A 25391-nucleotide genomic window follows, 5' to 3' on the forward strand; every position below is an offset into this window, starting at 1 on the left:
CAAAAGGACCTAGTATGATATTATACCTCTTAATAGGAATTGTTATGACTTAAGACCCCTTAGTATAATAGGTCTTATAATGTTAAAAGACCCCTTAAGAGGACATGTCATATCATAATAGTTCCTATTATGTCGTAATACCCCTTAAGAGGACCAATTATGACTTTATACCCCTTAGTAGGATTTGTTAAGGGGTATTATGTCATAACATGACCTATTGTGACATGATAGGACCTATAATGTCATAATACGACGCATTATGTCATAATAGGTCTCGTTGTGACATAATAGGTCCTTTTGTATCATAATACCCCTTAAGAGGACCTATTATGACATTATACCTCTTACTAGGACCTATTATGACACGAGACCCCTCAGTAGGACCTATTATGACATTATAGGATCGATTATCATATAATAAGACCTATTATGTCATATAGGTCCTGTAATGTCATAAGACTCCTTAAGAGAACCTGTCATGTCATAATTGGTTCTATTATGTTATAAGACCCCTTAAGAAGACCTATTGTAACATTATGCCCCTTAGTAGGACTTGTTAAAGGGTATTATGTCATAAAAGGATCAATTATGACATAATAGGATCTATGATGATGTAATAGGTCCTATTATGTCATCGTAGGTCCTATTATGACATCGTAGGTCATATTATGTCATAGAACCCCTTAAGAGGACCTATTATGACTTTATACCCCTTATTAGGACATGTTAAGGGGTATTATGTCATAATAGGACCTATTGCGACATAATAGGACCTATAATGTCATAATACGATCTATTATGTCATAATAGGTCCCATTGTGACATAATAGGTCCTATTATGACATAATACGATTTATTATGTCATAATACGACCTATTATGTCATAAGATCCTTTAAGAGGACCTATTATGACATAAGACCCCTTAGTAGGACCTATTATGACATATGTAGAGAAAAATAAGTTGGTTGGAAGTGAGAGATGGTATGTTTAGAGAGATTTGAGGGGTGTCATATCATAACAAGACCTATTGTGACATAATAGGACCTATAATGTCATAATAGATCATATTATATCATAATAGGTTCTATTGTGACATAATAGGTCCTGTTATGTCATAATAGGTCCTATTGTGATATAATACGACCTATTATGTCATAATAGGTCCTATTATGTCATAATAGGTCCTATTATGTCATAATAGGTCCTATTATGTCATAATAGGTCCTATTATGTCATAAGACCCCTTAAGAGGACCTATTATGGCATTATACCTCTTACTAGGACCTATTATGACATAAGACCCCTTAGTAGGACCTATTGTGACATAATATGACCTATTATGTCATAATAAGTCCTATTATGTCATAAGACCCCTTAAGATGACCTATTATGACATTATACCTCTTATTAGGACTTATTATGACATAAGACGACCTTGGTAGGACCTATTATGACATAATAGGGTTGATTATCACATAATAGGTCCTATAATGTCATAAGACCCCTTAAGAGGACCTGTCATGTCATAATAGGTCCTATTATGTCATAAGACCCCTTAAGAGGACCTATTATGATATTATACCCCTTACCAGGACATGTTAAAGGGTATTATGTCATAATAGAACTAATAATGACATAATAGGATCTATGATGATGTAATAGGTCCTATTATGTCATCATAGGTCCTATTATGACATCATAGGTCCTATTATGTCATAAAACCCCTTAAGAGGACCTATTATGACTTTATACCCCTTACTAGGACTTGTTAAGGGGTATTATGTCATAATATGACCTGTTGTGACATAAGATGACCTGTAATGTCATAATATGACCTGTTATGTCCTAATAAGTCCCATTGTGACATAATAGGTCCTATTATGACATAATACGACCTATTATGACATAAGACCCCTTAAGAGGACCTATTATGACATATGTGGAGAAAGATAAGTTAGTTGAGAGAGAGAGAGATGGTACTTTTAGAGAGAGTTAAGGGGTATTATGTCATAACAGGACCTATTGTGACATAATAGGACCTATAATGTCATAATTTGACCTTTAATGTCATAATACGACTTCTTATGTCATAATAGGTCACATTGTGACATAATAGGACCTATAATGTCATAATACGACCTATTATGTCATAATAGGTCACATTGTGACATAATAGGACCTATAATGTCATAATACGACCTATTATGTCATAATAGGTCACATTGTGACATAATAGGACCTATAATGTCATAATACGACCTATTATGTCATAATAGGTCACATTGTGACATAATAGGACCTATTGTGACATAATAGGTCCTATTGTGACATAATACGAACTATTATGTCATAATAGTGTCATGTTATGTCATAAGAACCCTTAAGAGGACCTATTATGACACAAAACCCCTTAGTAGGATCTATTATGACATAATAAGATCAATTATCACATAATAGGACCTATTATATTATAATAGGTCCTATAATTTCATAAGACCCCTTAAGAGGACCTATTATGATATTATACCCCTTAGTAGGACCTGTTAAAGGGTATTATGTCATAATAGGACTAATAATGACATAATAAGATCTATGATGATGTAATAGGTCCTATTATGTTATCATAGGTCCTATTATGACATCATAGGTCATATTATGTCACAAAACCCCTTAAGAAAACCTATTATGACTTTATACCCCTTACTAGGACTTGTTAAGGGGTATTATGTCATAATAGGATCTATTGTGACATAATAGGACCTATAATGTCATAATGCGATCTATTATGTCATAATAGTTCCCATTGTGACATAATAGGTCATATTATGACGTAATACGACCTATTATGACCTAATACGACCTATTATGTCATGAGACCCCTTAAGAGGACCTATCAAGACATTATATTGCTTTCTAGGACCTATTATGACATAAGATCCCTTAGTAGGACCTATTATGACATATGTAGAGAAAGATAACTTGGTTGGGAGAGAGAGATGGTACGTTAAGAGAGAGGCAGAGATGTATATATAGAGAAATATAGGTAGGTAGGGGGTAAGGGGAGGTGTATAGAGATAGCGAAGATAAAGAGTAAAAAGTTAAGGACGCGAGAGAGAGGTAGAGACATAGTTTTAGATTTTGGGAGAGAGGGCACAAAGTGAGATAGAAAGGAAAAAAAAGACAAAGAGAAATGCAACTTATATATAAATTTTATATTTCATGTATATATAGCTTGTATTTTTTATTAAAAAATAAAAATAAAAATAAAAAAAAAAAAAAAAAAAAAAAAAAAAAAAAAAAAAAAAAAGGAAACGGGATCCCGTTTTGTTTTTGAAACGGGATCCCGTTTCGTTTTTGAAATGGGATCTCGTTTCTTAGATTTAGGCTCGGGATCCCGTTTCAAAATTTGGCTCGGGATCCTGTTTCGTTTCTCATGCGCTCCATGAGATTTGCCATTTTTTTCTAAGTGTAAAACTTCCACACTAAGTGGACACAACTTTGTGCACTTACCCTGATATAGTTTCTGCCGTTTTCAAATCTGTGTGTTTGAATTTGGAAAGCGAATCTCTGTTGGGATTTATGTTTATGTGTAGAATTTGTCACCTTCTTGATTATCCATTTATCTGTATGAATGAATAAGTCTGTGAATGAATCTAATGAATAGAATCCACTGTTAGCTCTTTGCTTAAATATCCTGATCTCCCTTGTCCTTTGAGGCATGAGAGAGACTCGATCAGAGTCCATGATATTTTGATTTTATTAATAAGGGTAGTTCTGTGAAGTGGAATTGATTTGATTGTAAGTTTGTGGGCTTTGCATATGCAATATTTATCTTTGCAACATTCATATGGTGTTGACTAATGAATGTGAAATGCCTTTCTCGCTTTCTAGTTAAAAGTGAAGTTAATGTTATTTTATGATTAAAATAAAGATTCATTGAATATCATTCAGGAAGCTGCACTCTTATGCAGAGGGTAAACCAATAATCGGTTCACCCAACAGTTGGTTTCATTTGCCTTTCAAAAAGGGCATAGATGAGTCATTCACTGTAAAATTAAGAAAGGGTAAATCTGTTAACCAACAACTGTGGAATTGGACAACCAAGAAAATTCTTTTAGGTTTGTTGGTCACATCGTTTGTTCTCTATGGTTGTGAAGTTCGGGAAGGCAACATGTCAAACCGTGGATGGAGACAATCATAAAGAGTTCAAAAACACCTAATCACAAGCAATCTCAAAGTTAAAACATCAATGCCATATGAAATCCTTTTAGCAGAAGCAGGTACTTTTTTGTTGGAGGCATCAACACTAACTCGATTAATAAGTTATCTAAAGAAGGTTGAAAACACGAATAACCAACAACGACCCAAGATTGCGATGGAAGAGGGTCTTAATCATGAGAAGAAAACTTAGATGAAACAAAACAAAAAGTGGTTGAGCAAGTGGAACATCAAGCTACATGAATGTCATAATAACAACGAGGAAATAAAGAAGTTTGTCATAGAAAAGTTTCAAACTGCCATGTGGACTAAACGCGTTGGTCGTAAAAAGGCGTATTACATCATAGAGTTTAACCCAACTTGGGAACATGGAGAGAAAGAATATTTAGGGGTAGTTATTAAAGGGAAGACAAGGCTGTTAGTGGCACAATTGAGAATTGGTTCGCATCATCTTAGTTGTGAAACGAGTAGGTGGCAAAGGCCCAAAGAGGTATGGGAAGAGAGAACTTGCTTGTTCTGCAGGACGAGTGCTATAGAGACTGAATTACACTTTCTCATTGAGTGCATAACGTATGATGATATTTGTGCTCAATATGAGATCATCTTGAAAGCCGAAACACATGCATCGTTTATTTGACGAAGACAAGATCAATCAAACTACTAGCTTTCTAATCAAGACACATAACAAGTGATTTGACATGGAAAAAGATATGTTGAAGGTTTAGTCTTGTGATTTTATTGGTCCCATAGACTCATGAATGACATAAAATCATTAAGCCTATTGACAAATAAGAAAATAATAACGAATGGCACGATGAAGAAGAGAGACGATTTCCCTCCAATGGGAGAGGAGGGCGTTGTCGTTGCGTAATAGATTTGACTGTCCCCTTCAATTTGATTCACTACACAAAATGGGGAGCGTGAATTGAACTCCAGACCGGGAAAAGGCACACTCGCTATGGAAAACAGGCAATTCTGTAGTTGGTGGTCAGGGGTTCCAATCCAAGACAGCGAACAGAAAGCCACAGCTGCAGCAGCCCAGTGTTCTGCTGCTCCTTTCTGGAGCAAATTTTCATGCGGCATTTACTGCGCTGTCGCAATCGCCGCATTATGTTGCTTCTACACCCTTCGCTTGTACAAGAACAAAAAGAAGGTGCAGCGGAATCAGCCGGGAGCCTCGATGATGGAGCAGCTTGTACCTGAAATAACGACGCATGCTCTAAGTTATTTGGATTACCAAAGCTTGTGCCGTCTCTCCATGACAAACTCTTCCATGCGCAGGGCGGCCAATGATGACAATGCCTGGAGAGCCCTGTATCACCAGGTGTTTTCTCTGTACTTTCTGATACGTTTTTTTTTAAATAATAACTTAATGATTTTATCTATTTATAGAAGTGATTGTGATTTTCGTTTCTAGCATTAAATTATCGGCTGTTATGCGTAATTTACATGAGCATTTTTTTCAATCTCTTACTTCTTATTTAGGGTTTAGCGAATTTTTCCATGTGTATCCGCTCTATATTGTCATATCTTGTCTCTTAATTAGGGTCTAATGTCGTCTCTATTCGAATTTATTCTCTTTAAGCAATGACACGCGCTATGTTTTTGAGTGATTGTTCACAATGTATTATGGCGAGAGAAACTTGCTGTATAAACTGGGTAGTTTGTGCAAATGTAAATTTCAAATTTGGCCAATATTACAAGGTTTATGCGATTTGATCTTTGTGTCTTTCAAGCTTTGAATTATATTTTGCAGTCAGCACTTGTCTACAGTTACCAGGAGATGGGGACAGGTGCAAGTATGCCATTTTTCAAATATGTCATGCTAGAAAACTTCAGCTGAAGTCTCCTGATATCCAGAGATGTCCTAATATGTGTTTCGGAGAGTTGGACATGTTTGTGATACGGGAGATGAATACCAGGGTTCAGAGTACTAGTCTATGGTTGACAATGTTCTTGTCTGTTTGTTTAATACTTTTATCCACAGTTAACTCTATTTCTCATTTCTCCCTCTAAGTTAGGGGTTATTGAATTCATCTTAGCTTCATAATTATTATTATTTTTTAAATTTATCGTAACATGTGTGATACTAATGTTTGTATTGGGGTATTCTCCCAGAGCTCCTGCTACCAAAATGTCTTCTTCTTTTTATGATTGCCATATCTATTACCAACGAGAGCATCAAAAAATATTGTCTGGTTACATATTTAGCGACCAAGCTGGTCACTTAAATTCAGCCCATACCAGTATATCATCAAGAAGCACAAAATTACAACATAGCAACAAAATATAAACATAAATAGCAGTGTCACAATAGCATAGTATGAACATGAGGATTAGTATCAATTTAATATATAACTGAAGACATTACAGTAGCATATTAAGTCGCATATCAAAGCCAAAATTGAAGATTCATCAACATTTCCAGATCTGATTGTTTCAGTCTTCATCATTTCCTGTCTGCTGCTCATCTTTGTTTCTACCTTCTTGGTCATCAGCATCCTCTTCATTTACCTTTGCTTTACCCTTTCCTTTGTCCACCACCTCTGTTTTTGTCCTGCTGATCTGGAAGGAATCAAATGCCCGCCTGAGTGGGGGAGAGATTCTCTCCCAGCTGGAGGTCTCATAATTCTGATGGGTGATTTTAAGGTCTCTAACAGTTTCATCTCTCATCTTTTCATATTGATGCAGCCTGCAGTATTTGTTTTGAAAGTCTATATACTCCTCCTGGAACTTTTTGTCAATCTTCCTTAGATCTCGTGGCCAAAAATCAGCATCTTGTATATCCTCTTTATATATTGGGGTACCTCCTTCAAACACCTTCATAAATCTTTCAGCTGGTAACTTTAGTGTGAATGTAACCTGTTCAACAATCATAAACACAGTGTGTCTAAAGCTAGACTCAGTAAGAATCCTCTCCTTCCCTTGGTACACATGCTCATTCCTTCTCTTCCTTAGCAGGCAAAGGATATTAGTAGATAACACAATCCAAAATAAATTAGAATTCTTACTCAGACCCGGAACAAAATCCAAAGGAACCTCTGACCAACAAGACACATTCATAATATCCTAATCCCTAATATTACCCATAAACAGAGACCTGACACTTTTAGCATACTGACATTGGAAGAAAATGTGAATGCAGCTTTCTATATTACCACAGAAAAGACATTGGACAAGAGTAGGGCTAAAAACTAATTTTTGGATAAGAAGTTGCCATTTAAAGCAATTCTTCTTAGGTTCAAGAATATTAGACTAGCATGTTTCAATCGATTTCTTCCACATTTTATTGTTCAGATTTATGCTCCATTTCCTATTGTGATGCTCAATAATGCTTTGTGTCTGAGTGAGGATCTTATACAGACCCCTAGCCTTGATGGCGAGAAGAGGGATCCCATCAGCCCATCTTATTCTTGGAATGAGATCATCTTCTTTAAGTTCTTTAATGGGTTGTTTAAGAGGAGTAAGGGCCTTAACCATAGTAGAATATGTTCTCTTATTGCTGTCCGATAGTCTAAATTCTGTCTGTATCTGATCCCAGTATCTGATCCCAGCCCTTAAGCTAGTTATTGCTTGTAATGTCCCCACTTTGAAATAGAATTTTCAATTTAATAATAAATAATAATAATAAAATTAAAATTCACAAGAATAAAAAAATAAAAAAAAACTAAAAATATAAAAGAATATAATTAAATATAATTAAAATTTAATTAAGTTAATGAATGGTCAAAAGACATGGAATGAAAAGTTGCGACTCCCTCAAACATGAGATATAAAGGGAGAAGATTACCTCATTAGAGAGGGGAGAATGGTGGAATAAAAAGTGCAGATCGGATTTAATAAGAAGTGCAGATCTGATTGTGAAAGGTTCTGTCCCTTTCAAAGAGCAAAAATAATGAAGAGTTGCACGCTTTCAAAGGGTGCTAATGGTGAAAGGGTGTGTCTCTTGCCAAAGGGCATACATGATGAAGAGGTGTGACCCCTCCCTCACATTGAGACATATAAAGGAAAGGAATTGAAAGCCTCTTGTGGACATCACCATCAATCAGATCAGATCAGAACTGTTGCTAAGTTACAGGCAGTAACATCCTTGTTCTTGGTGTCATACTTAAAGAAAGAAAACAGAAGAAGAATATAGAACACAGGCCAGACTTATATCACATCAGACTCGACATCTCTCTGCTGTTGTCCTAATGATATTCGTATGGTAATCAGTAAATTCTGTAACTGATAAGGAATGGTAATAACCTGAAATATTAGCAATTAACTGAGTAATGATATAGTATGTGATAATAATTGAATATTGACAAATAAACTGGATGCTGGCAAACTAACTGGTAAATAATCAGAATATTAAGACATAACATGATTTTATTTATAAACAACCTGAACAACTATAGTAATTCATGAGAGGTAGGGGAACTGTTACAAGACACCCTACATGATCATAATAAGTAGGGGAACCATTACTTAAGACACCCCGTGATCATAATGAATAGGGGAACCGTTACTTAAGACACCCTACGTGATCATAATGAATAGGGGAACTGTTACATAAGACACCCTATATGATCATAATAGGGGAACTGTTACGTAAGACACCCTATATGAACATAATGAGTAGGGAAACTGTTACATAAGACACCCTAAGTGATCATAATGAATAGGGGAACTGTTATATAAGACACCCTATATGATCACAATAAATAGGGGAACTGTTGTATAAGACACCCTATATGATCATGCTTGAATAGTTAATCAAGACACCCTATCAACCCTGCATAATAGTACACGGTGATGAAGTTGTCTTAATCATAGGATTATGTCGTATTCCTGATTCTGTTACATGCATCTCTTTCTGCTTTACTCAGCCATTTCTATACATAGTCGTTTATATGGTTACTTCTTAATGTAATTTGCAGTATCTTTCTGACCTTGTTTTTGCAGATTGAATTCAGCAGAGGCTAAGGTACTTTCCTAAACCCTTATCCTAAGATTTGAAAACAGAAATTAAAGTATTTTAACCCACTTTATAAATAGGGGACAGTACATTGCTAAACAAGTTTCCAATATTAGTTAATCTTGCTAGGTTCCATTTCCTAGCTAAACAACCTTGCAAGAGAGCAAGTCTTTTACCTTTATGATAAATGTTCCACCAAATGGATCTGTATCCAAAGACTTCATCTTCTTCATAATTGATGGCTTTAGCATGTTTAATGTACCTCTTACATGTTCCATATGTAATGTCCCCTTCTATAAAATGCCCTAGTTTTCCTAGATTCCAATTCCCAGCCTATAAGAGAGGGTTAGAGGGAAGTACCTTTATCTCCTTGAAGGGGGAAAACCTGCAAACGAGTTAGGAAATAATCCGCAAATTATATTATATAAGTGAAAGATAATTACAACATCTAACTACTATGATAAAGTAAGGAATGACTGATTATGGTGCATAAAGTAAAGAATGATTAATTATGATGAAACATAAAGCAATTAATTACAAACAACTGTATATGTAGTGATATAGATCATAACTACTAATGAACCCCAATCATAGCAAGCTAGGATGGGTAACTTGATAGGGTGTCCTTACAACCGTTCCTCCTCAATCAAGCCATAGATAGATAACTTGATAGGGTGTCTTTTCAACCGTTCCCTCTCAATCAAGCCACGGATAGGTAACTTGATAGGGTGTCTTTTCAACTGTTCCCTCTCAATCAAGCCACGGATAGGTAACTTGATAGGGTGTCCTTACAACTGTTCCTCCTTAATCAAGCCATAGATAGATAACTTGATAGGGTGTCTTTACAATCGTTCCCCCTCAATCAAGCCACGGATAGGTAACTTGATAGGGTGTCTTTACAACCGTTCCCCCTCAATCAAGCTACCTTCTCCCTCTCATATGATTCCATCCATCACCATGGTAGAGAGGATAAGGATTTACCCCAATAGGGTGCCCTAAGTCTAACCCTCCTAAGCCCAAAGGCAGAGCACCTTCGCCCCCATTTGGCCTCATGTGGACCCTGCCATACATATGAGGTGGCGTGCTTAGGGGTGACCCCAAGACTGTTCCCCCTATTGATAACCTCCTCACCTTCCATTATGGCTGAGAAGCATTCAGATTATAAGTAGATATACACAAGTCTCAGTTAACTACAGAATATCCATAATCAGATCTATATGTATAAACAATAATATCAGCAACATATAACTTGTCATGAATATGCAGAAGCATGTTCAGAACATGTATAAACAATATTAACAGCAGCATATAACTTATCATAAATATGCAGAAGTAGATGTATAGTGACATTATGCTATACTGAATAATTGTAAGCAATAGTATATTAATCTGAAGACTGCAGATATAAACATTATTACTATGTATGTAGATCATACCACCAAACAGAATATATAATTGCACAACTAGGTGTCAATATCGCTGTTGTTATCCAGTCTATCCTCCGATGGTTGAATAATTGATGAATAATTAATTGATTGAATGAATTCCTTTGATTGTATGATTTGAGGAATTGGTGAGTGATAATGTAATGAAGGCTGGTTTGATATATTGGTGAATGATGATTGTATGTATGTTGATTGATTGTTGCTTGATTTGAATGATGATTGATAAGCGATCATTGAATAATTGCAATGATCTCTTTTATACTTCATTGGTAAAAGGGTCACCACCTTTCATAAGACTTGGATCACCATCCTTCATTAGAATTGGGTCACCACCCTTCATTGCTACCTTTTAAAATTATATATTCTTTCCCAGTTGTTCTCTCTTCCTCCCCTCCTCAAATGAGACCTTCTTCTCTTTATATCTTCCATTGTGAGGAAGAAGTCACGCCCCTTCAACATGCCTGCCCTTCGAAATAGTCACAACCTTTCATAATCACCACCTTTTGTAATAGTCACAACCTTTCACAATCACCACCCTTCGTAATAGTCTCAACCTTTCACAATCATCACCCTTTAAAAGAGTCACAACCTTTCATAATTTCTGCCCTCCTTTGGAAGAGTCACAATCTTATTTACTTCCAATTCCTTCCTTCTTCCATTGACTCTTCCTTGATTCACATGCTTCTTTCTTTCTTTTCTCCTCCCTGTCCCCTCTCAAATGAGGTTCTCTTCTTCCTTTTATATCTCATGTTTGAGGGAGTCACAACGTTTCATTTTATGCCTTTTGACCATCCATTAACTTAGTTAATTTTTAATTATATTTAATTTAATATTTTAATATAAATGTTATTTTTATTCTTCTGTATTTTAATTTTATTATTATTATTATATATCATCAAATCCTATTTCAAAGTGGGGACATTACACATATACTGCGAAACACATTGGATCCTGCTGGGCACTTAGATTACTGAACAAGATGTCATGCATATGTAATCCTTTCCATTTTCTTGCACCTTTGAGACTAGCATCGTGAATGTTCCTCCTAAGTAGGATTTTCCAAGGCTCCTTACCCTCGAGAGACTTAATGATCCACTTAGCTGCCAAAGTCACTCCCTGTCTTCTAAGATCCTTCAATCTTAATCCTCCTAACTCCTTACATGCACAACACCACTCCCAACACACAACATGCCTCTTTTGCTTCCCTCTACCATCCGACCACAAGAAGTGCCTAATAACTTTGTAAATTTGGTTTACTAGGCTGAGGCATAATATATTGAGTATGATGATAAGATCTTCTGGCATACCTGAAGTCTACCTGCTTACGATACATAGTTCCTATTCCAATTATTCAATTTCCTCTCTATTTTAGAATACATCCAATCCCACATTCTTGGCAATGAGGGAGACACCGAGAATGAATTTCCCAGGTATTTAACAATCTTCGGGCCCACCCCATTGCCATCCAAAAGAACTTATCCAATGTGGTTTCTCATCAGTCCACCCAAGGAGGATAGATTTGGTTTGAGAGACTTTAGAACCAGATGCATTGCTAAATAGTTCAAGTCTATTTACGATATTTCCTAATTGTCTTTATTAAGCACATGGAACAATGTAGTGTCATCTGCAAACTGTATGTTGAGAAGAGAAGAAGAATTAGGTAATCTGATGCCTTGTACCTCATTGCCAACTAACTCAGATCTGTAAACATAATATAAACCTTTAGAGGCAATCACAAAAAGAGCAGGAGCCAGTGGACGATCTTGTCTAATGGACTTGTGTAGTTGAAATGTCTTGGAAAGCTCTCCATTAATGTCAATCTATGCATTAGCATCTTTAAATGGTACTTGAACCATTTTACAATAAGCATTTGGAAAGCCCATGGTCCCCTTGCTAGTTGTAATGAAAGACCACTCAACCCTATCATAAGCTTTTTCAAAATCTAGGAGCAGCATGCCCACTTTCCACCCACTCCTCTTAGCCTAGTCCAAACTTTCTTAGCTAGTAAGTAAATTCTCAAGGATATATCTTCTTTTGATGAACCCTGTCTGAGTTTGATTTATAATCTCTGGCAAGATGTCAGTGATTCTTCCAGCAAGTACCTTTGCAAGAATTTTTTATGACATATTAAGTAATGTTATATGCCCCAGTTCTTGATACTGCTTCTATCCCCGACCTTAGGTAGCATCTTAATAATGCCTCTGTTAATCTCCTCTCCTCGAGATCCAACCTTAATGGCTTCTTGGTACACCTCAAAGAGGTCATCTACCATCCAATCAATATTGGCTTTATAAAACTCTACTGGCAGTCCATCAGCACCTGGGGATTTGCCATTATGAAATGAGAGAACAGTCTTGTGTATTTCATCTTTAGATATCATTTTGCCTAACTCCTTAGCCATTGCTTGGTTGATCTTATTTGGGACAATTTTCCTAAACACCTCTTGAGCTTGTTTGCATTTACTATCCGTATCTTCAGCTGTGAATAAATTTTTGTAGAAATTCAGAAATACTTCCTTAATTTCTGCATTGCTGAAACACCATTTATCCTCTTCTTGGATCGGTCTAATGGCCTCTATACTCTGCTTCTCTTTGAGAGTATTAAAGAAATATCTTGTCCCTCTATCTCCTTTTCTCATCCAGTTCATCCTTGCTCTAACTCTAACCCCTTGGGCCCTAATACTTTGAAATTGCCTAAGATGTGCTGAACCACTTTGATCTGATTATTAAGATTAATGTTCCCAAGTCCATCTTGAATGCTTTTTACCACTACAATTAGTTCTTGTTGTAACTTAAGCTCTCTCCTCCTCTTCTCCGTGGCTTCTCTTTTCCCATTCATTGCTTTTGTGACACATCTTAGTGTGTGTACCCCATCAATGTTTTGTTTGAACAAACCCCCTTTAGTGATTTCTCTATTACGATTGCTCTTACTAAACATGACAATGGTTTTAATGGGATGGTGGTTTGAGAGTGCCCTAGGTTCCACCTGCACGTTGTTGTTATCTTCCCTACTATCAAAGCAAAAGCTGTCTCTCTGACCATAGAACTTGTTTAATCTGCAATACACTCTCCTCCCATCACCTTGGTTGTTATACCATGTATACCAAATCCCTTTGCTCTCCTTCCTTTTCCCTTCCAGTGTATCAAAGAGTTTGAGCATCTTCTTCATCCTCATTCAAAAAAAATCTTCATAAGCTTTCCATCCCCACAGATTGCCACCCTTTTTATCCTCCCTTCTTTTTGTCACGTTGAAGTCCCCTCCTATCACCCAAGGTATCTATTGGGGTGTTTTTTATGCACGCGCAACTCAAAATGAAATATCCAGAGATATCCTATTCTCTCTTGATCAAAATCTTCTATGTGCTAAACAGATGGACTATGTGATCACAAAGATGACTCCAAGGTTCCAAATTCATGCGGATAGTTTCAGTTGGTTCGTTGTGATATGTTGGTAATTTCAAGGGGGACTTACACAATTGTTCGAGGAGTGTATCAATCAAAGGATTCTGTTGATTGCCAACACTTGTAACTTTATCTTTTTTTTGAAATAATTTTGCAATAAGTTCTGTCAATCCTACTTCTACTAAGACTTGGAAAACCAAAGGGCAAAAGGGAGGGTTTGAAAAGATAATTCTAACCCTAAGCTAATCCTATGAACTTTGGAGACAAAAATTGCTAAAGTGGAATTCAAAACCAATTCTTGTTTCGCCAAATTCAACAACTACACAAGAATGGTGCTATCTTCTAAGGAATTCAAAAGATTTTCATATCATTGATATTCACCAACATTTTGAACAATGAATATAGCAATTGAAGTTAAGTTTTCATTTATTGGCTCATGCTAACTTTGCACAATAATTGAAAATCATTCAATTATCATAAGTATGAACACATCCATTCCACTTTAAGCAATTCTTTCAAATCTTCCATTCAATCTATCAACTTGAAAATGAAATCTATTCTATTGAGAGCCAAGAAACCATGCTAACTTGCAAAAGTAGACAAAATTCACCAACAATTGAACGATGAATAATGTCTTAGCACTTAAGAAGTATCACTACAACAATTTCTCATAAATCTCTCCCTTTACAAATGAGAGGAGGAAGGTTTATATAGACACCCCATTACAAAGCAATGACCAGATTGATCCAAGATTAATGGCCTAGATTGATCCAAGATCAACAACCAAGTAAAAAACATTAAAGCCCTAATTAGGGTTTGTTACGATAGTCATCCAAAACGGACCAATGAGAAATAAACAACTATTAAATCCAGCTTTCTTCTAGAAGTGTGTATCCCCTATCCTTTTCTTTGTCAGCAAATTCAATGAACCTAGTCGCTATGGGGTCGACTTGTCAATCTTGTATTCCAACTGGTCCATCTCATCTTGACATGTGGCAAAAGTGGCTATCCAATCAATTTCTAGTTTTCAAAAACTATCCTCAATGGACAGGGATGAGGATGCCTTGCCAAAGTGTTGCTTTTGGGTTGGATTTGTGGAAGTGAAGAAGTTGCCTTGAACTTTGGCCTTCATGTTCTCTACATCCAAGTCCCTGCCTCAAACTACTTGAATTGTTTCTTCTTTTCTTCCCTTTCCTTGATGTCCTGGACCTCCTGTTTAGGAGCGATGTCCTCTTTGCTTTGTCAAATTTTGGAACGACCACTTGTATTGAATGAGATCTTGTGCCATCTTTATGAGTTAAGGAATATTTCCTTGCCATCTTCTTTTCTTGAAGTCTTCGAGGTCCACATGGCCAAGGGTGGTATCCCCAACCTTCTTCCATTCCATCATGATCTTGGACTCCAGCTTTGGTCCCTTTCATTCTTAAAGTCCTTCCTTGAGTTAATATCTACCACATGAAAATCTTGAAAATTTTTTGAGTTAAAAAAAACAATAAGGTAGCCTAGAGTGCAAAGTTTGAAGAAATTTTCAAAGTTTAATTCTTAGTTTTAGTAAAATTTTGGAAATTGAAGCATTTGCCCCAAAAAAGCATAAAAGCAAGATGCCTTGAAGCAAAAGTTGTCTTGCAAGTCCGGAATAAATTCCTTAAGGAATCACTCCAACTTTGACCTTAAGCGTGGAAATTGGTTTTCAAATTCTCTTGGAAGATGTCTTGGAAATTTGCAATTCTGAACTTTTCAACACCTAACCAAATTTTCATCTTGATTTCAAACTTTTTCTGCTTTATTACTCAACACTAAGCCAAACTTTTCAAATTCTTCCTCTTTCAAGACTTAGGCAAACTTTATCCTGGTTTTCCACATTCTATACTTAGGCAAATTTCTGAATTTTTCTATCGACACTTAGCCATAATTTTGAGTTTTTCTTTCAAGGTCCAGTTTTTCTCACCTGTCTTTTCCTTGTGCGGACTTCATGTCTTGCTAAGGAAATTTTCACCAAGGGGGGCGGACTTTGCATGAGCACAAGGAATTTTCTCTATCCTTGGGTGGACTTGATGTGAGGTCAAGGAATTTTGATCATGTTGGAGTGGACTTCATCATTGACAAGGAATTTTCTTACCTTCTCCTAGGTGGACTTCATGCTGGTTCAGGAATTTTGTGCCTTGGGAGGGCAGACTTTCCTCTTGATTGGAATCTTTTTTTATTATGCTGCTACACTTAGCCAAATTTCTTACTTTCTCCTTGGGCAGACTTGGTGTGTGGATAGGGAAAATCCTAATTGGAAGAGGCGGACTTGGTCATGATACAAGGAACTTCTTCCAAGTTGCTAAGGTGGACTTGCTAGTGGGTTGGGAATTTTGCCACAAGACATGGGCGGACTTCATGATGAAAAAGGATTATGCACACCTACTTAGGTGAACTTGGTCATGAGATAAGGAATTTTCATGTTTTGCCTAGAGCGGACTTCACTTGGCTAAGAATTCTTCCATGATCCCAAGGCGGACTTGGATGTGTCTTGAGGAATTCCTTCCAAGCATGGGCGAACTTCATGAACTCAAAGAATTTCTTCCTCTCCACGCCATGTGATCAAGAAATTTTACCCTAGGGAGGGCAGACTTCCTCATGAGACAGGAAAATCTTCCATGGATAGGCAATCTTCATGATTTGGATAAAAAATTCCTTGTTGCAAGTTCCAAACTTAGTCAATTTTTCAGTGATCTTCAATTAGCTTTTGGAAATTATCCTTTGGATTCGAAAGTTATTCATACTTGGTTTGTTTTGGATAAATTCTCCTGTCTTGACACCTCTCTTGACCCAATGACCACTTGCGATCCTAGAAAAAGAAAAAAACAACTTTCTATTTTTAGAAAAAATGCAGATCGAAAAAGTAGGTTCTCAGATTGGCCCCAAAATGCCAAACACAAAACTTTTTAAATTTAGAAAAAACCAAAAAAGCAAAATTTCCTAAAAATAGGAAGTTGTCAGAATTGGCCTCGGGTTATCGTGATTCTACTGCTTAGACCTGTCTAAGCACATCTGTAGCATCAGAACACTCTTTTGACCACTCTTTCTCCTTATTGATTTGATGACTCCTCTAAATTTTGAAAATCTTGTCTCATTTGCGAAGGTGAGAGACCAGAGACAAAACCAAAGACCCCAAAACACTACCCTTAAAGCAAAAACAAGGGGGGCCCCATTTGCAATGGGGCGATGTGTGAAAACGTCACACAATAGTATCTTAGATAGGTTTCAACCATCCACCTCCACAAGGCAACTCTATCATTATGGCCATTTGGAGCATATATAGAGCATATATCAAGCTTAAAGCTACCTTAGCAACTTCGACCCATAGACATTTGTTACACAGAGAAAACCATGTTTTATAATGCATTTGGCCCAAACTTGGCTTGCTATGATAGCTATTTCCCCTCTACCTTTCTCATGAGTAGTGTGATAGAACATAGCCTCTTTCCATATGAATCTCAAGTTGTTGATTAGTTGAAACCCTACAACTTTCACTTCTTGGAGAAGAAGAAAGTCCATTTGTTTATTTTGATTACAAAGAGATTTGACTACATATTTTCTGTCAAGGGACTAGAAGCCCCTAATGTCCCATTTAATACATCTAATCATGGTTGACAGTTTGTTGTGGGGTCCTCTCTATTACTCATACAGATTATTGAAACATTCTGGAAGGTCCTGTCCTTTCCCTTTCTTTGCTTCTCTAACTGGACTATTAGTTCTGCTTACAACTTTCCTTTTTCTCCTTACCTTACCAGAGATACTTCTTCTTCCTTTCCCCACTTCACCCTTGTCGAGAAATATGGTGAGTGGGTTGGGACATTCTAAATCTATCATCATATCTTTCTCCTATCATCTGTTAATCCATCTTTAGTCTCCGAAGGATATGCAGACTCTGTTATATCGGAGGGCATGGAATTGACATCGGTAGGTTCATTGTTATTAATGACCAGATCAGAGGACTTCACTCCTTCATTTAGGGTTGAGTTCCCTTGGGGCTCTTTCCGAGGATTCACATTATTGATTACTTCATTCACATCTTGCAACTTGTTAGCCTTCTCTACTTTTGGCCTAAGTGCTATCACAGTATTTGAAAAGTATGGGAAAGATTCTTTAATTCTCTTTCTAAGGATTCGCATTATTGATTACTTCGTTCACATCTTGCAACTTGTTAGCTGTTAGTCCTCCCTACTTTCATTAAAATTTCAATTCGAAGGTCACCCTTTGATGTTTATTTTCCCTTTGGGTCATGTTTTTCTTCCCTTTGAACCCGAGTCGTTGAACCTTTCCTTAGTTCAAAGTTCAAGTTCAAAGTTCAAGTTCAAAGCGCACTTTAAAGATGGTTGTCTTCGCAACTTTGTTTTATGGTAAAGGCGAGCGCTTTGTTGAAATTTGTATTGAACTTGAACCTTTGAACCTTTTCGGTTCAAGGTTCAAGGTTCAAGGTTCAAAGTTGATCATGCGTCGGTTATGTCTTTACTCGTTCATTGTCCTTTGTTTTGCCGTGGAGATTGTTTTTTGTTCTTTTCTATGTTATTTCTCAATGTTGAACTTGAACCTTTGAACCTTTCGGTTCTTGGTTCAAGGTTCAAAGTTCGAAATTCATAGTCCGAGGCTTCAGTTAGAAATGGTGTGTGCAACATGGAGGGAAAGTGGTAGCGGGAAAGGAGAATATTCCGAGAAGTTCGAAATGTTAGTTTCTAATTATGGCAAGCAATCATGGTAATTTGTGTGTTATGTGATGGAATGACCCGAAATTAAATGCATGTCGGTTATACATCAAATCAGGTGTCAACTCACACGAGCTTACTTAATTAGTACAGCTAGCTAGGATTTGAGTTTGATTTTGTCCATTTTTGTTGCAAAAGCTAGCAATCTTTCTAGTACCTTCTCAGTAGCCGTGAAAGCAAGGAAAGTCGGAGGTATTGTATCTGCATTTAGAAGGTTTCCGAGAATTTGCTGTCGAGATCAGGTTAGTTTCAATTGTTCCTTCTTCTGCTGTATTTACTTGTTCTGGAAGCTAGTTGTTGTTTGTTCCCTTTGCTGTGTAGAAGAATTCATTTCATTCCTGAAATTATTTGATAAATATGAGAGGGGCCATCTTGAGGCCAACTCTGCCGAAATTGGGGTGCACTTCTTGCTTAGTTAGCTCGCTTCCAGAGATGGGTGACACTTAATTAGCACAAGCATACCTCTCTGATTTTCTTGAGAGAGTTAAGAACCCAACCCAAAAATCTATGATGGAGAAAATTGTAAGGAGTGGTTTGGTTGAGGCTGCTGCATTTCCCGTCGCTGCACCATGCTCGGAGCTAGTTTTAGAATGTATGAACCGATATGATGCAAAACACAGGTGTATTAGGGACATCAATGGTGAGGTGTTGTTGAAGATAGACAGGGAAACAATAATGGCAGCTATGGGCATTCCTCATAAGGAGCCGTATGAAGATTGGACCATTGGCACTTCATACTCCTTTTCTGAGAAGAAGAGCACTTACAGAAGTGTAATTGCTAGGAACTAGTTATTGAAAATTCAAAAGGGAGGTTCTAGATTACCAAGGCCACTCACCAGAGAGCACTTCATAACAGAGGTACGGGATATTGTTGTTCTGTTGAATAGATTGAAAGGAAATGCCCATGCCTTTTATTGGGAAGACTGGATGTATTTCTACATCCAAGTCATGTTGAATGGAAGTGCCTACCTGGATTGGGGACAAGTTGTTGCAGAGAGATTGCATAAGAGTTTAAACAAATTTGCGGGAATGGGTGGTTTCTATATGTCTTCATACCTATTTTACATGCTTGCTTGCACCCGAGATTGGAATGGCTTGCACCATGAACCCTGGATTGATGGAATAAGGGTATATGAATACTATCCTCACCTGTAGGAGCAGAGATATGCATAAAACTTCATGGGATGGAATGACATTTTTGTAGGAAGATTAGTTCATGAGCTACAGGGTAATACAAACAGGAGATTGTCGACAGAAGCAATGGAATTTATTGGTATTTATGGTAGTTTCTTTATCTAGTTTGCTCAGTTCACATATATTAGAGTTGGCGGCTTTCAGGGTGAACCTTTCAGGTTACCCAGGTATGCTTTGGATAGTTATATTTTAATTGAAGTCAGTCGACAGCTAGCTTATATTGATAAAAGAAGTGGAGGAAAGTCTGGGGCTGTCTTTCTAGTAGAGTTGGGATACTATAGCTGTAGATCAGTTTCAGATGCCTTGAACCTTGAACTTGAATTCAAGAAGTTCAATTTGTTGTTGTATGTTGCTAGACATAAATTTGACAGCTGAAGGTTTGCTATAGAGAACTTAAATGTTGATGATGGTTTTTGTCATGAACCTCAGCTAGAAGATTACTGGGAGAACTATGGTGATGAATTTGAAGTCAAAAGAAGATTGTGGTCAAGGTTCATGGTTCAACAAATTGTGACAATGGGTTTGTCCATGAATGTCTTTGATGTGCAAGAAGACGAAGGCGAGGAAGTTGTTGATCCTGAGTTCAACGAGAGGATACAGGGGCAGCCTATTCCAGAGGTTGATTGGGATAGGAAAGGGGATGACAACATTCAGGCTAGAACCTTCAATGTGATCAGACAGACAGAAAGATGGCTGAAAGATCGCCGTTTCGGACAACAACCCATATTTGCACCTAAGAGTAGAAAAGTTGGTCGAACTTGTGCCACTTCTTAAGCATCTCTTTCTCCTTCTGACATTGCTATTGATATTGTAGGTAATGAGAAACAGAGGACGGTGAAAACCAAAATTGCAAATTTAGGAGAATCTTCTCTAGGCTCCGTTCCTGCTCGTGTCACCAGATCTTGTAGTAAGAAAAGCAGTCAGAAACTCCTTACAAGTTCACTTGTAGTAGATTTGGATTCTGAAGAAGAAACTCAAGGAGCAATGGATGCTCAAATGCAGGACAAGCTCATTACAGGTACTGCTGATAAAGGAAAAGAAATCCAAGAACCTGAGGATTCTATGAATACCATGGCTGTTGTCACTACTAATCAGCAATCACCACCACCCAGGGAAGCATCTACTGTTCCCAAATGGTTAAGTGCTTCGCTTACTAAGAAAAGGAATGTAATTCCCATCTCAATCCCAATAGAGGACATGGTCAATAAATGTCTGGAAAGAACATCAAAGTCCAAGAGACTTAAGACTGAAGTGATGATTGATGTGGATGACCAAACAGGACATTGGATTGCAGAGGTGGCCAGACCCCCAACAGACAAAGATGCACAGAATATGACTGAGAAGGACTTCGTCATTGAAAAGATTGACTTAGGGGTGACCTCTCAAGCTGCGGATGCTAAGCATTTGGAGATCTCCACTAAAAGAACTCTCACAAGAACTTGGAAAGATGAAAAGGATAAAAATGAAATGAAGCAGATCATAATGCAAATGGCCCAATACATCAATGCTATATAGGATCCTAATCCTCAACCGCTTTCTCAAGTTCTTTTATGGTTTGATCCAAGATCCCCAATGAACCAGAGACTACTTGATCAGGTTCAAAGAAGCCGAATGGTTGCAGATGTCTTCAATGAATGGCTGGAATCAATCACCCAGCAAGGAACTAGCTACATTTCCGATCTGCTCAAGGTGTTTGAAAATGCAGAGTCTGTAGGTAAGGAGTTGGAAACAAAAATAGTTGCTTGGGAAAAAGAGAAAAGCAAGTGGGTGGCTATATTGAAGCAAATGAGGGATACACAAAGGTATGGGGTAATGAATTTCCTAGCAGAAAAGCCGGTTCATGGTCTTGATGACAATGTACTTTTCGTATGCAAAGAGAATATTGAGTGGAGAAATTCAATTATTGAACAAGGACATGATGAATCCATTAAGCTTTTAAAAGAGTTAAAAGAACTAACTAATACTATGCAGAAAGACATGAAATGCATAGATCTTCAACTCCTAAAAGAAGATAAGCAGACGCTTGAGGACTCATCTGATATGATTCAAGCTTTCAAAGATCGAGTGCAACAAATCCAAGAAGCAAAGTCCTTGACAATAGAGGATTTCTCAAAAATTGCAAGAATTGAATCCATGTTAGTGGTTTGCTTCGATCACCTTGAGACGCATAAGGGTAAGGTTGTGCAAGTGAGCAAAAAGAAGTGTGGAAGCAGCGAATTCTACATATCAGTCTTCCACATTATCAGCTTATTCTCAACTTCTCCTCAGCTCACTTGGAATAGCGAAATATTCGAAGCACCCCTTCGTCGCATGACAAACGGGTGGTGGCCACGTCATATGCAGGAGCTTGATTGCATCACTGTTGCTCGCGGCTTATGCCGCTTTTCTTGTTTAGTTGTTGTTTTTTCAGTTTCTTTTTTAAGATAGACTTCTTTAACTCTCGTGAAGAGTTAATCTTTTTACTCTGGTTCAAATGTAACAAACTATCATAAGCTTGGTGGCTATATATACTTGATTAAAAGACTTGTTAAAGGTCCGAGAATTTTTGGGTTAAGATAGAACAGAAAGCTTCATCTTCTTTTTAGCAATATTACGTACTCTGAAAAAGAAAGGCAATTTTGTCTGTGAATAAAGTTGCAACATTTTCCGTTTTATAAATCTGTGTGTTTATGAATTTTAATGTGAATCTCTGTGAGGATTTGATTCAATTGCGGAATTTGCTGTCTATCTAATGCAGTGTATATGAATGTGTGAAAGGAAATCTTTTGAAATTGTCTATCTTGCTGATTAGAAGAATGAAAGTCTGTGAGCTTTAAGAAGAAATCTGTACTTTAAAATATTGCAGTGTTCATTTTGTGTTGACATATGAATGCTTAAATGCCTTTAATACTTTCTGGTAAAAGTGTGCATGAGAATTGTCATAATTTAAGCTGATTGAAAATCATTCTTGGGGAGCTGTACCCGTATACAGAGGTTAACTGTTTAAGCAGTTATCCAACTGTTGGTGTGTTTTTGTCTTTTGTTATGGGCATGCAGAAGTCAAAGAATTGGAATGTGTAAAAGGCAAATCTATTAACCAACATTAGCCTTCTCTACTTTTGCCCTAAGTGCTATCACATCATCATCCAGTGTGTTCACAGTATTTGAAAAGTATGGGAAAGATTCTTTGATTCTCTGTCTAGCCTTATACAGTTTCTTTAATTCTTCCAAAACAAGCTCTTGGGCATTTTTATTATAAGGCAAGTCAGTCTTATCTTTCTGATTGAAGCTATCGTTGTTGATAGGGTTTTTGCCAGACTTCATTTCATTATTCATCCTTTCTTCCATGTGTTCCTTTTTGCCCTCATTTCCATCTGAGGGTGCTCTCATGGGAATCATCTGCTCTTCTGCAATCTTGTTGGGAGAGCCAACATTCTTATTAGAACTTTCCCTAAAATGGGTTTCACATGGGGCTTGTTCATGAGAAACACTCTCAGGTGGAAACCGGGCATCCATTTTATTAAATGCAGCATTAGGATTATTAGAATTATTGTTTTTCTATTATTAGGGATCTTAGGGCATTCTCTTTTATGGTGATCATCCGACTTGCATAGAAAGGAAGAGTTGAGGCCTCCTAGAGTCTCAATCTCACATCTGTGGGTTTGTTCATCTAGAGGAAATTCCAAATTCTCATGTATTTGAACACACTAAATTAAAGAGATATAAATTGGCATCAAGGTGTGGAAGTGTTGACATAGTTTCTTCCACCTGCAATGTTTTCCTGATGGGTTTAAGCAATTGGGGAAGAAATTTCCACATTATTTGAGGAGCACTTTTCACATTAATCCATTTGGGGGTAGAAAAGAAAAGAATTTTGTTCTGAGATACATTTGGAGACCACACAATAGCTGTAAATAGTGATTTACCCACGTTCCAATACTTCTCTAAGATTCTTTTGAAATATCCTTTTCACTGGTTTTAAGAAACTTATTGCTCTATGTAAATATTTTACTTAGATGTTTGGACTCACAGCAATGATAATTTGATTTGTGTCATTAAAAAGAAAAAACAAACCAGGAAATACAAATGGAGATACAATTCGATGGCAATGGACCTTATTGAAATTGGGAAGACAAGTTCCACTTCAGTACTTGCAGATGATTACATCAAGATTTCAAATATCAATCACTAACCTGATTGCCGAAAAGGAAGTTTTTTTCAATTATTTGCAGTTCTGAATTTATTATCTTTGGCATCCAAATCCTTCATATGTTGCGATTTTCAGTAAGAATAATATCTCTGTGATTCCTCCCTGGAAGATTGAATTCTGAAGACGGCGTGTAATTCTGAAACCTCTTAAGTTTGCTGTTTCCCAACGTAGGATTGAATACTGGACCCAATACTTGCTGTAGCTGCTCCTATGCTGCTCGACTGAATGAAAATGCATGTGATTGGCCTGGGTTTGCATCGAAGCCTGCACCTTTCAAGGGTTTTGTCCTGAAAAGCATTTTGCGATTCTTGCAGAGAAGACTCAAAATAAAGATTGTTTTGATAGAATGCCTCCAAACCATTTTCATCGACTTCTTATAGAGCCTCCAAAAAGCTGCACTTTTCTCCATAGGCTTGACTTAGGCATTAAATGCTATTATTTGCCTCAAAATGTTTTAATTGAGCCCCGAGGGAAATTCGCCTAGCAGTAGTAATGTTGTAACTTAAAGTGGCCCACTTTATGAACTTAAGTGAACAATTAAATTCATCTCAGCAACTATAGCTTTTTGACCATTTATTCAAATATCTCCATGTCCCCTTTATTATTAAATGCCTTAGCCTATGAGGGACGAATTAAAGAATAGGCTAGCATTTTATTTATTTACTAATTCATGGCCTAGGCTTGAGGGGACATTACATCTTTCCTGTGTTTTATGATTCCTAAGAGAAGTAACAAATAAGCTCTTTCGAATCATTCTGCAAAATGCCATATAGATCCCTAATTTTTTCCCCCATACTGTATTGAGCTAGTTATTAATTTTTTTTTTGGCTGGGAGGGTGTTATTGTCCAAGCAAGTAAAAAAAAATGGCTACATTTTAAAGCCTATTCTCTTCTTTTTTAATTGATTCCTCATTTCCTTGTTAGGGTTTGCTCTCAACACCATGGGCAAGAGAGGATTCTTACCTCCTTTTGCCTGGACGTCGTCAGTTCTTCCTTGGGTCCTTGCACCATCTGCTTCATGGTCCCCTGCACTGTCTCCTCAGACTCCCACAAGGAACTCTGCATCTTCTGGTATCTCCTCTATTTCCTTTGCTTGAAGGGCTTCTTTAAATGTTTTTTTTTTGGCACTTATTCATTACTTTTATTTCCTGCATCATTATTGCTCTTGTCCCCCTTCCCACCAACTAGGGTTTGGTTGTCCATATGATCACATAGATGAGCAGAGCATTTGT

The 25391-nt window shown here is 37.1% G+C and overlaps 1 protein-coding gene across 2 annotated transcripts in view; it reads left to right on the top strand.

Moving 5' to 3' along the window:
* Positions 1-5023: 5023 nt before the first annotated feature.
* LOC131038935 (F-box protein SKIP8) overlaps positions 5024-25391 on the top strand; it is a 51097-nt gene continuing 30729 nt past the window's right edge. The window contains exon 1 of one of the 2 annotated variants that reach the window (XM_057971545.2): positions 5024-5543. In XM_057971545.2, coding sequence (XP_057827528.2) covers positions 5178-5543 — 366 coding nt within the window. In that variant the 5' untranslated portion in view covers positions 5024-5177. The remainder of the gene's footprint in view (positions 5544-25391) is intronic. The other variant, XM_057971544.2, reaches the window with a different exon arrangement.

The sequence above is a fragment of the Cryptomeria japonica genome, chromosome 3 (assembly GCF_030272615.1).
Source record: "Cryptomeria japonica chromosome 3, Sugi_1.0, whole genome shotgun sequence".
Lineage (NCBI taxonomy): Eukaryota > Viridiplantae > Streptophyta > Pinopsida > Cupressales > Cupressaceae > Cryptomeria > Cryptomeria japonica.